The sequence below is a fragment of the Photinus pyralis genome, unplaced genomic scaffold (assembly GCF_008802855.1).
Source record: "Photinus pyralis isolate 1611_PpyrPB1 unplaced genomic scaffold, Ppyr1.3 Ppyr1.4_LG1, whole genome shotgun sequence".
In the NCBI taxonomy this organism is placed as follows: domain Eukaryota; kingdom Metazoa; phylum Arthropoda; class Insecta; order Coleoptera; family Lampyridae; genus Photinus; species Photinus pyralis.
Window position 1 is genome coordinate 62,251,515 of NW_022170249.1, and position 18,028 is coordinate 62,269,542.

Here is an 18,028-nt window from a genome sequence, read left to right on the forward strand (position 1 = left end):
GCCTGCTTTTAATTTTCATTTTACACTTTCCTGGTGGTGATGAAAAGGAAAACGAAAGTGAAAATATAAATTTACCGAAAATGATGAAATTATAGCGCCCAGTGAAGCACAATCCAATTCAATATTTATTTTTGATGACATAGCGTGCGATAAACAAAACAAGATAAGAGATTACTTTTGTATGGGTCGTCATAAGAATGTGGATTCGTTCTATCTTTGTCAAACTTATACACGTATACCTAAACACCTGATAAGAGATAATGCAAATCTGTTGGTCTTATTTAAACAAGATGATTTAAATTTACAGCACATCTATCGGGATCATGTGAATACTGATATGACTTTTGCTAAATTTTATGAACTATGCGCGAAATGTTGGTCTTCGGGACCATATTCATTTCTGGTAATTAATAAAGACTGTGAAATAAACAAAGGTCGATATCGAAAGGGGTTTGATGAATTCATATATCTATAAATATTAATGTGGTTTACAGTCATTCCTTAACTTAAAGCGTTTGAGTAATGAACACTAAAGAACTACATCATAAACGTCTTAAACTTGTTGCTGTGCGTAACACCATTCGAGAAAAATTGAAACTTCTTAAGAAGGGAAAAATGATCAGCGAAGAGTTTATTGGAGAGAGATATAAACCTGTAATAGATCCTTTAAAAGAGATTGCAATGAATGTTACAAAGCTGCCTGACCAGCAAAATTTGTTAAAAATGGAAGACAAAAAACCAATAATTGATCAAGACGAACAGAATAGAGAACTATATTTTGATCGGCTTGAACAGAATAAGAATCAGGATGAACGGGAACATGATGAACAGGCTGTTAGTGCAGATATCCAAGACGATGATGATGAACAGGAAGCTGATATCCATGGTGATGATGAAAAAGCCGATGATCGTGTTGCTGTTATGTTAAACGAATCTAACATTAACACATTTCTACAACAATTTGATAGTCTACCAAGAAAATATGTAGAGTTTATGATTAAAGATACAAAGAAAAGCATTGATACTACATTTGGCATGCATTATGATATAGAGTCAAATAGTTTGAAGATAGGTGATAGTTTGATTAAATTTCAGGGTCCAAATCTGGTGATTAAAAATAAGACCTATCGGGGAACATCCGGATTATATCAACTTTTAGTTATGAACACTCCTGATCCCAATACAATTGCACAAAGCGATGAGAAAAATTATCGTGAAATTTTGGATAAGACATTTGCAAATAGACGCGGTCATACTGTCGATGGTCAGCTTAAAGGGAGCAAATCCTATAAATATAAACGCTACGTTAAATATGTATCCCCATCATCATCATCATCATCTTATTCAAACAAAACGGGTAGAGGATTGCCTTTATTTAAACAAGTTGTAACACATACGTCACATAGATATTGGAATGATGTGCATGAATTAATAGATGAACTTCAAGTGAAATGGGGCGAAAAGGAAGCAGGACATACAGGACATCGTAATGATATAATTTCAATTATTGAAGAATTATACGAGGCAGGTTATATAAAAAATCCGTTTAGTAACTACAATTTTTTAAACCGGATATAAATAGCATTGCTTTGTGAATCAAATGTCAGTTTTAACAGCGATGAGCATCGATAAGTTTGGACGGTATTCATATTCACCATCATTAAACATCACTGGAAGCTCTTTTAGGGGGCAAACCGGTAACGGTTTTAATCTGACTGAAGATGGTGATTTTGACATTGACAATAAAAAATTATCCAATGTTGCGCAGGCTGAACATTATACGGACGCTGTAATTAAAGGTCAAACCTTAACACTAAATAATGATTATTTTGATGTACAAGACAAACGGCTTGTTAATTTGGCTGGCCCTCAGGAAGATAACGATGGAATTAATAGAACATTCCTAGAACATGAAATTGACGAGTTAAAGAAATATTTTGATTATGTTATTAAGAACAAAATTGATGAATTACAAATAAATAAAAATTCTCTACATCAAGGTATTACAGATGAAATTGCAGAATTAAGGAAATCACTAACACAACAAAATAACAAAGTGTATATTGATTTTGAGATCAAAAAAATATTGGCCGAGCACTTTGAGCAAAAAGATTTAGATCTTGAAAAGAAAATAAAGCGTATATATGCCGACATGGGTGTGATTGCTAGAGATATTGAAAATCTTGAAACAAAAAATATTCCGATGACGCGGTTATAAATTGTTGCGAACGTTGAAAATAATCATATAGTGCCCAGTAACAGATATGTCTCTAACGCCTAAAGAGCAAGTTATAAATGAATTGTTTAAGCCTGCTCGAAAAAATTTTCCTCGAAGGTACACAACGATCAAGGGATACGATGATTTATGGCAAGCTGATTTAGCCGAATTTGGTGCATATGCAAAGGAGAACCGAGGCTATAAATACATTTTGGTTGTAATCGATGCATTTTCAAAATTTGTATGGACAAAGTCACTTAAATCTAAAACGGGCGATGAAGTTGCGCAGTCCTTTCAACAAATTCTCAAAAATTCTAATCGATCACCAACAAATTTACAAACTGATAATGGAAAAGAATTTTACAATAACAAATTTGAGTGTTTAATGAATCAAAATAAAATAAATCATTATTCTGTATATAGTGTGCAAAAAGCGTCAATGGCAGAACGTATGATTCGCACTCTAAAGAGTAAAATATTTAAAAATTTTCATTTACATGGTGAATACAAATGGATGAATAAATTAGATGAAGTCACCAAAGAGTATAACAACACAAAACACCATACAACTGGAATGCGACCTGTTGCAGTCAGTCCACAAACGAAATTGAAGGTTTACGAGCATATAAAAATATTTGGCAAGCAACATTTAAAAATTGGCGATGTTGTTCGAATTAGTAAATTTAAAAATATTTTCGAAAAAGGGTATACGCCAAATTGGTCTACAGAACTCTTCAAGATTATCAACATTAGAGTAAGCAATCCAGTGCATTATTTACTGGAAGACATGCATGGGAAGCCAATAGCGGGAGGATTCTATGAATATGAGCTACAGAAGACTAAGAATCATGATGTATATCTCATTGAAAAGGTTTTGAAGAAACGTGGCAATGAAATTTATGTGACGTGGTTAGGTTTAGATAAATCTCATAATCAATGGATTAATAAAAACAACGTAATGTAATTATTTACATTCAAATAAATTTATTTATTAAATATTAAACAAATGGTTTGATTATACAATAACATTATCATAAACTAAAACTACCTAGACATATATCCCCATGCCTTTGTATCAGTAATTCTAGAACTGATTATCCGCTTATCATCGTGAGAGCTTAAAACTAGCTTATTTTGCTTGATTGTGTATACATCATGTTTTTTGGAAATAATTAAGTATTGGAATCGGTTGTTATTACAGTTGAACAATACATCCTTATAATCATCAATTGTAATGGTATTCATTGCAGATTCATAGTCTTATAAAAAAATTTATATCAAATTCGTTTTTCGATCTCTGTCTCATTATTGTATTCAAATCAATATATTTTTTTAACCATTGTGATTGTTTGAATCGTAACACCTTATGCACTTTGATTAATTGTAATCCGCATTGCAAATACATTTTTAAATTTCTATAATGTATAATGTAGTTTCGTTTTGAATATAACGTTAACATTAATTTGTTCTCTTTCGACTGGGACTGAGGAGGAATCATATGTTCTGGAGCTAAAGGTAGATCACTATGCAAATCATGCAGTTGTTGGGGGTAATCAAAATCGCATTCTAAAATATATCCTATATCGGAATGATCAGGATGTGTAATTATATCGTTAATATTAAAATCATTTAAAAATTGGAATTCATCATATGGCAAATATTGAGACATCCCTGCGCCATATAAATTGTTTACGTCATAATACATTAAATATGGTATTTCAGCGTTTGAATTATATTTTTCCCCCATATACATATTATTTTCTTTACCATATCTATTGGAACATTGTGTTATACCACCTCTAATTCCACGTTCTATGAACATGACTTGATCAATATCAGTTAGAAGTTTCAGCTTAACGTCTGTAATTTTCAACATTGCATCAAACGCTAAACCAGGGGCTGTATAGTAGTGACATGGATCCAATTTGTATGTTTCCAAACAAGTGTGTCTAAAGTTTTCAAATATATCCGATAGAAGTAAAACATCTGTTTTTAAATATAAATCTGAATATTCACCTAAATTTCTAATATTGAATGCACTCCAAACTTGATTAGCATGAGCGTATTCATCGTTACTAATATTCTCATTGTACAAATGACTAAAAAACTTCTCTTTGGATGGTAAAGTGTCATCATTTAATTTTGTCCAACTGTCGACCTATTCGTAGGGAAAATAGTATTTTACATTATTAGCCAGGTAAGTGAGTGTTTTACTGGCGATAGGAGAAGTTGACTGGCGAGCCGTCAGGCGAGCCTGTCATCTCCTAGAGCCAGTAAAAACTATTACCTGGCGTATAATGTACAATATTTTATTTGTTACTCATTTGTAAACAATAGTAAACGTAAATAATTAGTTCTTAAATTGATCTCAAAGAAATGTCTAAAATATCATATTATCCATGTAACAGAGACTTCGCATTAAATCTGGCCAATGAAATTACTAGATTACTAACTTGTAAAATTTTTACACGTCAGCTGTCAGTTTTACAAGTCAGTAGCGTTTAAAGATGACGTTTACTCGTTTGCGTTTTGTCTTGTTAATCAACGTTTACAACTGAGTAACAAATAAACACCTTTCCTAGTTAATAACTGAAATTCAAGGTCATTCTTACAGTAAAACCTTGTTATTGTTTTTTTATTATCTTCCAAATACGAAGACAACTTATCAATGCTAGGTACTGCTCAAAAATCTAAACGAATCGATAAATCTAAATTTAATCTTGGTGTTGGATACGTATTTGCTAAATGAAATGTATCTTTCTTTGTTTAATGGTAATAAAGTAATATGACCAGGGAAATCTACTATCAAACTTTTAATTATAAAATGTGCGTCATATCCTGTTAGATTGTGGAATATAACAGGTATCACCGATGAATCTTTATAATTAATGTTGCAGAAATCATGTGCCGGACCGTTATAATTTCCGCTTTGATGACAATGATCCCTCACTTTTACGTCGTTCTGTGAAAAAGCTTTATTGCAAATGTGGCATACAGTAGCAGAATGAAAATTATCGATTTCTGTTTGAGTTAAATTTCTCAATGGCACCACTTTATTTAATATCTGCATGGTATGATTAGCAATATTGATCAACTCCGAACTAAACCATTCAATACAGTTTTTCCCTCTATATAAATTAAATTTTGATTGAGAATCATCATAACTACATTATAAATAATAAGCAATGCTAAAAGGGGTATGTTTTTGAATATATTCTGTACTGTTTTGCGCTTCTCGATCACATTTTCCCAAAATGCATTCTAAATCAGCATAAATAACAAAAGGTACTTTTTTTTGGTATGAGAAATGTTTAAAGTGAAGATATTCATCGTTGCCATTTGGTAAAGTTACTTGGCTCGAATTTAACTGGTTGCAGTAACGAGCATGCTTTGTAAGACTGAAAGTAGAGGTAAAGTTATTTAGACACCTATGACAAACCATAAGTGCACCATTATGACGAGACTGCTGCTTGGAAAATAGTGCAGACATATTTTTTATCCATGAAAAATGATAGAAAGATATTCCATTTTTGATACCAACAAAAATCGCTAGTAAATTTATAGGCTCTCTATTACATGTAACATTTTCACTTAATAAAAATGGAAGCACTTTATTGTCATCTACACAATAAACGTTAATTGATAAATTATTTAATTTTTCAAATTTTTTTATGTCACAAAATTTAATAGGAAAATCTATTGTATCATAATTTAATACAGTGCTAAAATGGGGATAGTTGCTTGTTCTTTGCGCGTTTCTTGATATTTTATACATAGCTGCCATTATAGAGCAAAGGAAACAATATTGATCATCATTTTGCACATTATTTACCGCATGTTTTGTAGCTATAAATTTTGGAAGTTCAACATATGTTGAAAATCATCCACCATTCAACGGTATATACGAATTAGCATTTATTTTGAAATATAGCACTTCATGTAACGCAAACCCAGAATTTTTACCTGCAAATTCACTCAATTTAGCTTCCAATTTATCTAGCACATTATCTTGGTACCATTGTTTAAGATTAACTCCAGAATCAATTGTAGCATTTCGTGTTGCAAACGTTTTTAAAGCTATCTCTAACGATTTTGGTTGAACAAAATTGCATGCTAGATAAGTATTGACCTTCAGCATTGATTTTTTTTAGCAAGAGTTTAATTTTTCTTGCAAAACTATAGTATGCATTGCGTAGAAAATCTATGGGATCCTTTATATCCAAATTTGCAATAATACCTGTTAACAACCTATTCCTAAAACTACTTTCGATAGTTTTCCATACTAATTTACGTGTACTATTAATATTACTATTCATGCGTTTCATGCCTGAGCCTTTTTTTAATAAATTGATTTTCATGGTTTTAAATTTTGATAAATAACACTTTAAAATTGCTAAATTGTTTCCCAGCATACTTGCGTTTTCATTCGGGAATGCATGCTTTTCCTTAATTGTCCTCTCAATAGTAAAGGGGCTGCACGGGTTCTAGCACAACTTCCGGCCAAATTACATGTAATTTCCCATAAGGAATTCTAAGGTTCGTTTGGGCTTTTTTTGAGCACTTCTGGTCAGTGCGCATGCGCGCCCCGCCCCTTTGCGCAGGCGTCATTTGGACACCATCTTTGCGCAGGCGTCATTTGGACGCTATCTTGGAATCCTCAAGTTCTTGGTATCCTCAAGTTCTTGGTATCCTTAAGTTCTTGGAATCCTCAAGTTCTTGGACGCCATCTTGGAATCCTCAAGTTCTTGGTATCCTCAAGTTCTTGGAATCCTCAAGTTCTTGGACGCCATCTTGGTATCCTCAAGTTCTTGGACGCCATCTTGGAATCCTCAAACTTCGACCCCTTCGTACCCTGAAAAATTTTTTTAAATGGAACGGATTCGAACCGTCAACCATTGGATTACAAGTCCTATAGCATAACCACTGAGCTAATTAGACTATTATGGTATAATGCTTGGATAGTTGTATTTATATGGAACCTATTTTAAATGGAACGGATTCGAACCGGGATTACAAGTCCTATAGCATAACATGAGCTAATTAGACTATTATGGTATAATGCTTGGATCGTATCTATGCATATATAGAGGTATATTTTCAACCGGCTCCCTCTATTAGATTGATGCGACATCAAACGGTTAGATATGAGGGTTCAGGAGAGAGATGCAAGGGGGGAGAATTCTAACCTATAATTCCATCTCGGAGGTAGCTCCCCCATTTGAGAGACATACACAAGGGGGCCTCATTCTAACCTATAACCAGAACAGGGGTGGGTAGGGAAATAAAACAACAAAAACAAAATGTAGGGCGTTTTTATTTAGAGCTGAAATAGCGATTTGATACGGAGGCGCCATCTATTGGCGTCGTAATGCATATAGAGGTATATTTTCATCCGACTCCCTCTATTAGATTGATGCGACTAGGGTAGGAAATTGTAATTTCAGGAGACAGGTGCGAGGACCCTCATTCTTACCTATAATTCCATCTCGGAGGTAGGTTCCCTATAACTAGAACAGGAGTGGGCAGGGAAAAAACAACAAACAAAATGTAGGGTGTTTTTATTTAGAGCTGAAATAGTGATTTGAAGTTTATTATTACAATTAAAGCGCTTACTTACATAAAATTAGCGGCGAAGAGGACCGATGGCGGCAACGCCTCCATTTTTCGAATGACAGCATTGTTATTCATACCTAACTGTAAATTCTCCATTTGGTCGAGGCCGTTCTACAAATAGACTCTTAAAATGCAAAATATGTCTTAGCGGAATATTTACCAGGATTTTAAGGTGGTTGAAGCTGCCGTTGAAGCTACGTGCGGTGCGATGTGGAGTCATGGTGTTTTTTATAGAAAGAAAATAACCGCGTTTGGACGGGATGCTGCAATCTTACTATAATGCGATAGTGTTTAATTATAGCATCAGCTTTTGATGGTAGGGGCGGTAGGGGGACCGTATGAGTTATTTCATAGGAACGATAGCTACCTCAGTAGCTCCAGGTTTATAGTTCGTGGGAATTTTCCATGGTTAGGGACCAAGACGTATGAACTACTCCGTAGTTTTATGTAGTACCCTGTTGGGTGGGTTTAAGACGTTAAAGTTATCCTCCTAATTTTATAAAGAGAAAAAAATAGCAGCACGCGCGGATTTCATTATTCATTTGGTATGGGAAGTTGCAATCTTGCGATAGTGTTTATTTATAGCGAATAATGTGATAAGGTACTTTTTATACCATTTCATTTCCATATTAGTACCGGTACCTATGGAGGTTTTTATTGTGTCTGAATGCGTAAAGTTCGAAAATCTCCCTTGATTGGAAATGTGTATATCTTTACGGAAGTACGTTCTGTATAAATTCGACGTTCCGCAACATTTAAAACGTGGGACAATTATGGAGCATCAGCAATCTGATTTCAATAAGTGCATGTGGGTATACAGACAGGCGCCTTCTTATATACCTCGGGTAAGTGATCTTGTCTTCGCCCTTTTAGTTGCTTATAATTTACTTTTCTTAGGGATACGTGTCCTTGCGCGCATAATTTGCAGTTTAATGAAAAGCATGACATTTTATTGTATATGGAACCCTTCTTTGCCGATTATTTTATATGGGCGTTTATAAGTAATAAGCCGACCGCAGAAAACATAGTCTACATCAGAGTTGGACCGTGAGTATCAAAATTATTTTGTAATAAAAAGTCTACATTGATATCTTTTTTAGCCGATATCAAACCTCAATGGAGGATTGCCTTCATCATCATCATGGTTAAACGGTCGCAAGCGCCGTAGCTTTATTATTATAATACCTATAATATCTTAGATTTATTGATGGGAAGTAGGTAGAGGATAATGCCGTTGCGATAAATAAGATAACATTGTGAATATTATGTATTACACCAACTTTAGCTATATCTATATTAAGAAAAGGCTTATCATATAACCTTCATATCGATGTGTTATTAATTCCTGCAATCAAAGTGCTAGGATATGAATTTTTATTACTCTAGTTAGAATAGTGCTGTTATATAAACTCTCACAAATTTTGATAATTTTTCTTGGATTTAAGTTTATATGGTGATAATACCCGTGCTAAGGCAGACTTCTTAATCCCAAACAGGATAGAGATGGACGTTGGGTGGGAGGAGGTGCCTCAAGACTTGTTTACGGGAGAAAGGAAGCTAACTTTATGTACTGTTAATATCTGTGATACGACACGCTTCTTAAATCAAATTGATACACTTGAGCAGTACCTTCATAATACGTGTAAGCGTACGATTTAAAACAGATGTGTTATTAATTCTAGCAATCAAAGTTATAGGATATAAATTTTTTATAGCTCGAGTTAATGTAATGCTATAGATTTCGCTGCTGTTTAAAGTTTCACAAGTTTTCGCAATTTTTCTTGGGAACTAAGTTTATGTGCTGATAATATCTGTGATAAGGCAAGCTTCTTAATTCCAAACTAGGATAGAGATGCTTCTGGCGCCTTAAGACTTTTTACGAGAGAAAGGATAACACCGTATAGCATTATGGATAAATACCTAACCACTGCATCTTACTATTTTAGGTAAGAGCTTAGAACACGGATACAATCATAATCTATGCAGTGGGGCGGATAAGAAAAACAGAACAAAATTTAACAGGTTTATTAATTCTGGAAAAAAAAAATTCATTGAAGTATACATTATAATTGAAATGATAACACTTACATAGAACACCCAATAGGTGTGCTGGAGTTCCAGGTCTTTATAGACCTGGAACCTCTTTCCCTGGAAGAGGGCCTCCTCCACTTTTATGGAGCCGGGGATTGCTCCCCGACCCCGTAAAATCGCAACATGTTCCTAAATAAGAGCTAATTAAAATACGGTATGATGCATGAAAAGTACTTACAGATCCATATTTATGTATGAGATATGTTCGGAGTTCTCGTTCTACAAATATATGGTTAAACGTGTGATAGATATGCGGTGTATTTACCATAGGCCGTCTGCAAAGGCCCAAAGACGATGGCCGCACCTTGAGCTGAAAAATTACATACATTAAGTTTGATGAAAAATAGAAAAGAGCTCATTCTTACCCGCCATCCTCGTAACAAATGCCTATCAAACGATTTCTAGGAGGAGTTTTATTTATTGCTATCCATTTAGACAGGAAACCTGCACAGATTGCACAGCTATGTGACAAACGATGTCATAGGAAGCTTGATACAAAGGGGTATGCAGATAAACACGCAATAAAAATTTACATCCTTCACTCATTATATTCAATATCGCCATACCTGATATTATATAGGTAAAACAGTTGGTACAGGCCGGTGATAGATTTGTATTATTATCGATCAAAGCACCCTATTAGTTTTGAAAATGCGTACGTTGCGGGGGGTTCCCGAAGTCTGAAGACCTTCAAAAATTAGTATGCTCGTAGGTAGTGTATTATTTTAGAAGGAGGTCTACTTTGAAGGTGATACGATAAACTTGAATACATACTTTTCGTTTCATTGACCAATTCCATATACCTTTTGAGTATTACCTCGACCTCGACCTATTCAAAAGCCGGCTGTTTCACTACATCGACTATCGTTATGCCCTGGAGATGAGTAGATTTTAAATTTTGTTATAACTAAAGTTTAACGATACCTATATTCTATTTACTCACGAGCTGCCGCCATTGATAATTTCGTAAAGCGTAGCTGATGAAATAATTAGCTTAAGATTACGACTCAAGGACACCTATATAGTTGCATTGTTTTAATAGGAAAAGTATAAATTCTTTCTAGAAATTTTGCGGGACATAATAGTTAGACTCGAGGATATATAGGTGCAAGACTAACAGGAAACCGTTAGAACTTGTAGGCGTTTAAGCCAAAGGTGTCATATTGATAACAATAGAACCGAAGAAGCGCGTTATCTATAAAATTGCATTGGATGATGTGACCGCTTTATACTGAATAATACTATAATTTTGATTTTACATAATCAGGTATTTGCGTAAAAGTGCTCGCCCGACAAGTATGCATTTTGTTATTTTGGAAATCAATATTCAGTGTTCCTTCGACGACATAATGTCAAGGGAAATCGATGTACAAGTCTTTAAAACAAGAAACGGATTTACCGAAAGAGCTTGCAATTTATAATGGAAAGCAGATGGCTTACAACGTCAAGCTACCTGGCTAATCCATAACCATCACGGAATTAAATGGGAGCATGGTCATACGCCATCCTACATGTTTCCAATTATACTTCGCCAGTTAATATCATCATCAGACCAAGTATACGTTAAAGGAAAAGAAAAAGCCGATTTCATTCAAAAAAACTCTATCGCAAAATGTCACCGAGGTGGAAGAAGAACCAGCTTTACCTAAATTAGAAGCATGTTGCTACTATCATGTACGCTCACTTTGTTGTTGCGCTTTATCTAACGTTTATTATATTTATAATACTCATGTAATTTAGTCATTTTCTAAATAAAACAACCAAATTCAATCATTTTTACTTTATTGCAATTGATACATCTTAATACGATTACATAATATGGGCTCCAAAACAGCTGCAATGCGTTCTATTTTACATTTGAAGCGGTACCTATCTAATGTGACAGTTTCCCACGGACCCTTTCTTGCTTCTCTGTAAGCATAGGACCAAGCTCGCAAGATATAAATTTTATTTTTTTTGTTTCATTGTGTCAAACCATACAAACGAGTCTGAGAATGAGCTTTTTAAGCAAAACTTGCTATTGTACAGCTCTTTTTTCTTCCTTCTGATTTTCTTCTTCACATTACTCTTTCTTTTATTCCGTTCCACACTTTCCTCTTCATCGCTTATATCTCGATATTACCATTTCTTCAATTCGTTTACATATTCTTCTCATGTACGGAGCTACTTAATTGATATCAGTATTGCTACAGTAAACGACTAACTGTCTCCTTTACGCCTTAAAACTTTCTCGGATGAGCTGTTTTCTACATTTCTTCAGCATCGAAGTGACCCATTATAGGTTCTCCTAAATGATCTTCAAGGTATATAGGATTACCAACCTTTAGCGACTTTAACAGTTTCGTAGATTAATTTGAAGTGTAGTCTCTTGCAAAAATTATCAGCCTCACTATAAATGTTTTCTATACCATTATCTACGGAGAACTTAGCCCTTTGTTACATATACGACCTTAGGTAATCTATATGTAGGGGAAATTTGCAATGTTTTAACCCAAATAGGTCCCGATATTTTCTTTATTATCTCAGGTAAAATATACTGTTCAAACCAGCCAGTCGTATGATCGTATCCAATTTCGTCACTTTCATATTCAAATTTCCCGCCGTTCTTGTTTTCCCAAACAATCTTCACTTTAAGTTTATCAAGAATTTGCGGTATTCTGCGTCGACATCTATCATCTTCACACATATACAGTTCTTTTCTGAATAATCTGCACAACACCTCTTTAATTTCTTTTCGCTCGGTAACGTAGACAGGGACAGGTTGAGGCTTTTTGGGAGGATTTTTAATCGAATCCTCGAGAATTTGCAGCATCATGTTAAAGATTCGTTCTTCTCTCTCGCCATAATTTTCCTGATAGCATTGTTGACAACAAGTTTCAAAGTCATAGTACTTTATCCCCTTTCTGTCTTTTCTTAAAGTACTTCCAACGCGGTATCCTTCTCTCTCGCAGCAAATTTCACATTTTTCCTTTAGCTCAGGTCGACAGTCGCTACAGTTACAAGGTCTTCCCCAATTACACGCTTTAGACATCGTTGAAGGGCTGCTCTTCTCGACAACACAACACCAAATGGTTTCTGTCCTCTGTTCTGAACCCCTTTATGCCTTTACGGAAAAGCAAGCTATGGGAATTAAAAGGATCACACCTCCTTTAGGTCAGTTAGCAAACCCCGCTGGAACAGTTGGCAAAGCCGTTAGATCAGATAGGTAGAGCCCTTGGATCAGTTGAAAAAGCCGTTGGACCGCTTTCGAACTGCTTTGAACCGCTTTCGAACTGCTTTGAACCGTCTCTGAACCGATGTTGACCCGCTTTAGAACTGCTTTGAATCGGTTTTGGACAGCTGGGGACCGCTATGAACCGCCTCTGAACCGCTTTCGAACTGCTTTGAACCGTCTCTGAACCGCTTTCGAACTGCTTTGAACCGGTTTTGAACCGCCTCTGAACCGCTTTCGAACTGCTTTGAACCGCTTCTGAACCGCTTTCGAACTGCTTTGAACCGGTTTTGGACAGCTGTGAACCGTCTCTGAACCGATGTTGACCCGCTATTGAACAGCTTTGAACCGATTTGGTACCGATATGAATAAACAAACCCGTTGAACCTGTTGACAAGCTGATGACAAACCACCTGGACTAATTGGCAAACCCGTTGGACCTGGTAGACAAGGTCATTGTATTAGTTAGCAAGATGATTGATTCCTAGAGGATAAACCTGCTGGTAAGGAGGCTAAGGTTCTTAAATCGCATCATGCTGTTTCCCTCTCCACTACGCTATTGATTCATACCATCTATAAGTTTTTCCTATAATTTAGTCTAACTACAAGAGTGAAGGTGATAACATGTGTAACTGCTGGTCCTGTACATCATCGTCTGATGTTGCGACATCGCCATCATCAACATCATACGGGTATTTAGAAGAGGAATTAGCAGAAATATATTATCAAGCGACAAAGGAAACGTTAATTGGTGCTGTACGATACGTTCTCAGTGATAGTAAGGATATTGAAATAGGTTATAGCACTTGTTTTCATCAGGAACCTGTTTTACGCCTCTCTTGCAAGAGCGAGGGTTGCGGTGTCATATTGACTGTTGAAGATTGGAACAATCTTTTAAAATGGCAGCCCTATACCGAAATACAGCTATATCGATCAAAGAAAACAGAAAAATGTTGGTCTGCTGAAGACCTCATCTATGAAGACGTCAACTATGAAGATTACTATGAACCATTAAGTGACACTTTAGGCTTACTTTATAACTGGAAATTTACCGATGATTCGGATAAAATTATAACCACCATCGATATTCGACAATTTAATCAATCATGCTGCATGCATAGAAACGAGATTGAGGAGTTGTTCAACATGAAATATGCAATAAACTCAAGACTACAACAACTAGGGTCCTATAACTTCGCTACCTTTTACCGGATATTTATCAATAAAATGGTTGACTTGAAAAGAAGTAATAAGGAGACCGCGCCTATCGCTGATGTATACGAAGATGCTAGATACTTAATTAATCAGCTGTGCATAGAAGTATATTTCAGAAAAATGTGTTTAGAGGAAATCTTACATTACAATCCATCAATTATTGCTAATGATGTAATGACGAAGCTTCAGTATGTATAATAAAATTAAAAGTTATAGATCGAGATCATTTTATTATCAAATTTCCCATTCGAACGGGTTTCAGTCGTCAAGTGCGATAAAAACAGGAAAACCTCATTAAAAATAGCTACACAAGGTTTGATGATTGGAAGAGCGGATGCTGTTTCCTATTCCCGCCATTTACGTTTCCTGCTGATTAGCATATCCTGCTGATTAGGATATCCTGTTTACAACAGCGGATGTTAGTTTCCTGTTGACGTGCCCGGACGCTGTTTCCTGCTGATTAGAATTTACCGGATGCTGCTTCCTGCCGATGACCAGATGTTGCTTCCTGTTCCCGCCATTTACGTTTCCTGCTGATTAGAATTTACCGGATGCTGCTTCCTGTTGACGTGACCGGATGCTGCTTCCTGTTCCCGCCATTTACGTTTCCTGCTGATTAGAATTTACCGGATGTAAGTTTCCTGTTGACATGAACGGACGCTGTTTCCTGCCTATCACCAACATGCTATAAAAGGGGGTACATTATTCAGGTTCTTCCCATTTAGTCATTGTGATTTAATCTGATCCATCTGTAGGTGTGTTTGTTTTCTTAGCGATATATTGTAGGTGAGTTTAGCATTTCTCTAGCTTATTATCAGCAATTATTTAGCATTTTTAGCTTCAGTAATTATTTAGGCGAGTTTTTAGCATTTTTCTAACAATTATTTAGGCGAGGCTATTTTTAGCTTATTATTATTAGACGTACAAGATGTTTGCAGTTTTAGTGAAATATATTGCAGGTATTTTAGGCGTGCTTAGAACTAATTATAGCGATAAAGCAGTTAGGGAAGGTCTAGTAGAGTGCGATAAAGCTTCACGTAGGATTAGGGATTCTATGCGCGGATCTTGGTCTATAGGTGAAAAACAACATCTTGAGGCTTGCTTACGTAATATTAAGTCGATGCGTAAACATTTTAAATTAGAACAAAAGAGGGGTCATGGCTTAGCATCGAATAAAGGAACCTCCACTTCGGCTTTTAGTAATAGAAAGGAAACCGCAAAACATCGCGTTCATTGGGATGATTCCAGTTCGGCGTTTAGAAATAGAATACGAACTGGAGTTATCACTAATCTTAAACATAAAGACCCCGGCAACTTCTTAATGGACTGTAAGACAATCTTAAAAAGCCGAATTCATAACGCGTTGAAGCAAGATGAGGCTGTGAAAGTAAATGCGATTTTTTGCGGGGAATTTGCGATTACTCAAGGTGAAAAGATGCTTAATGAGTATAAGTACTTTACAACATCAAATGCGGCAATATATAGGGGTACTGATATAGAAGAGTGGTTTAAGGAGAATGTTGAGAAACCGATAATGACCAAATTATCGGAGTTCCAAGACCGTGACAGCGGTTGGGCCCTTAAGGCTGTTATCAATTTAGGGGTTAATATTAACAAATTCACACCTCAACTTGGCTCTTCATATATTCAGCTACCTTCACAAATTCAATCAAAAAAGTCATGCGTTAACGTTAAGAATGATGATGATGCCTGTTTTGCGTGGGCGGTGGTTCCGGCGTTGTATCCTGTTGATAAAAATCCCCACAGAATGTCTAAATACCCTCACTACTCTTCCGTGCTCAAGCTTAAAGGGATCCAGTTTCCGATGACTATGCGACAAATTCCGAACTTTGAAAAACAAAACAACATCTCCATTAACGTGTATATTCTGAAGCAGGAGAAAAAAGACCAGTTTAATACGTTGCCTACCTACCTAACGAAGGAAAAGAGGGATAAACATGTGAACCTGCTTTTAGTGCAAGACTGCTACGAACAATCGGTCAAGTTCCATTATGTTTGGATAAAAAATCTTTCACGGCTAGTATCGAAGCAGTTAAGCAAAGAAAAAAGGCAAAAGTATATTTGCGATAGATGTTTACATTTTTACCGTTCTGAAGATAAATTACATAAGCATACTAAGGATTGCATACAAAAGAATGATACAGCCATCAAGATGCCTACAGAGGAAAAAAAGATGTTGAAGTTTAAAAATTTTAAAAATAAAATAAAAGCCCCCTTTGTCGTATATGCAGATCTCGAGAGCGTTCTGAAACCTAGCGAGAAGAAGACCGCCTACCAACAGCATATTCCAGCAGCTGTAGGATACTACCTCAAATGTTCATATGACGAATCTCTTTCGTTTTATAACAGCTACCGCGGTGAGGACAGTATGCGATGGTTTGCTGATGAGATGAATAAGCTTGCGGAAGATGTATCTACAGTGTTTCTTTGTCCCTACAAGATGCATATGACTCCACAGCAGGAGCTTGAATTTCAAGCAGCAACGGAGTGCCATATTTGCGAACAGTCATTTAAATCTGGACAAAAGAAAGTTCGTGATCACAATCATCTTATCCCGGAGAACAACTTCCGCGGAGCTGCATGTGAGGGATGCAACGTCAACTATCAGGACACTCATACAATCCCGGTGGTGTTCCACAACTTGAGTGGATATGACGCGCACTTTGTTGTAGCAGATATTGCTACTAGAATGGATGGCAAAATTGACTTGCTCCCTATAACCAAGGAGAAATATATTTCTTTCACCAAACATATCGATGAGTCACGTGTTTCCTTTAGGTTTATCGATAGCTTCCGGTTCATGGCGTCGGGGCTAGATAAACTATCGTCAGCACTGACAGAATTTCCCAATCTCAAGGCGCAATTCTCTACACTACCTGCGGATCAATTTAATCTTTTAACTAAAAAAGGAGTCATGCCGTATGATTACCTCGACTCGTTTGACCGCTTCGAAGAGCCAACTCTACCTCCTCAAGATGACTTCTACAATAAGCTAGAAGATAAGCCCTGTCCCAGAAAAATGTATCGTAGAGCTCAGGAGGTGTGGGACAGATTTAACTGCAGCAACTTGGGTCAATATGTAGACTTGTACATGAAGACAGATATTCTACTCCTTGCAGATGTCTTTGAACAGTTTAGATCAAGCTGTATTAGCACTTATGATTTAGATCCGGCCCACTATTTTACACTACCAGGCTTTACTTGGGATGCCATGTTGAAATACACGCAACAAGAGCTGGAACTCCTTACCGATCAGGATATGTTTCTCTTTGTCGAACGGGGTATTCGTGGAGGGCTAAGTCAAGTCTGCTGTAAAAGAAGAGCTCATGCAAACAACAAATATATGCTCAAATATGATTCAACGAAACCGGATGTCTATCTAATGTACAACGACATCAATAACCAGTATGGATGGAGTATGAGTCAATATCTTCCATATGGAGGCTTTGAATGGGTAGACTCCAACATCGATATCGCTACGATTCCGGATGATGCAGACGAAGGTTATATTTTAGAAGTTGATTTAACATACCCAAAGGATTTACATCAAGGACACGCTGCTCTACCGTACTGTCCTACACATATTAACCCGAAAACTTTAAAGCCACCTATTACTACTAAAGATCCTCCTTCAAAACTCATGGCGACTTTGGACAATA

General features: G+C 36.1%; 2 protein-coding genes and 2 long non-coding RNA genes across 5 annotated transcripts in view; 2 read left to right on the plus strand and 2 right to left on the minus strand.

Annotated features, from left to right (window-relative positions):
- The first annotated feature begins 615 nt into the window (after nt 1-615).
- On the plus strand, nt 616-3,182 carry LOC116165394. Its single transcript, XM_031479817.1, has 2 exons — nt 616-1,264; nt 2,746-3,182. The coding sequence occupies exons 1-2, from the start codon at nt 616-618 to the stop codon at nt 3,180-3,182; spliced, it is 1,086 nt and encodes a 361-aa protein (XP_031335677.1).
- Nucleotides 3,183-7,759: 4,577 nt separating this feature from the next.
- On the minus strand, nt 7,760-8,095 carry LOC116160388. The gene is made up of 2 exons (XR_004143204.1): nt 7,992-8,095; nt 7,760-7,942 (listed from the first exon to the last, which is right to left on the minus strand). It is a non-coding gene; the product is annotated as an uncharacterized LOC116160388 (long non-coding RNA).
- A 447-nt stretch (nt 8,096-8,542) lies between these two features.
- Nucleotides 8,543-9,866, plus strand: LOC116160384. Its single transcript, XR_004143201.1, has 3 exons — nt 8,543-8,676; nt 8,729-8,878; nt 8,932-9,866. It is a non-coding gene; the product is annotated as an uncharacterized LOC116160384 (long non-coding RNA).
- A 57-nt stretch (nt 9,867-9,923) lies between these two features.
- LOC116160382 overlaps nt 9,924-18,028 on the minus strand; it is a 31,364-nt gene continuing 23,259 nt past the window's right edge. Inside the window, exons 1-2 of one of the 2 annotated variants that reach the window (XR_004143200.1) lie at nt 10,288-10,755; nt 9,924-10,232 (exon numbers count right to left, since the gene is read on the minus strand). The gene's annotated coding sequence lies outside the window, so the exon portion shown is untranslated. Of the gene's footprint in view, nt 10,233-10,287; nt 10,756-18,028 lie in introns of those variants that run through there. The other variant, XR_004143199.1, reaches the window with a different exon arrangement.

Coding starts and splice junctions, on each gene's coding strand:
- LOC116165394 (XM_031479817.1), top strand. CDS start 616: ATGATCAGCGAAGAGTTTATTGGAGAGAGATATAAACCTGTAATAGAT. Junction 1,265..2,745: donor ACGCGGTCATACTGTCGATG/GTCAGCTTAAAG, acceptor TGAATAAATTAG/ATGAAGTCACCAAAGAGTAT.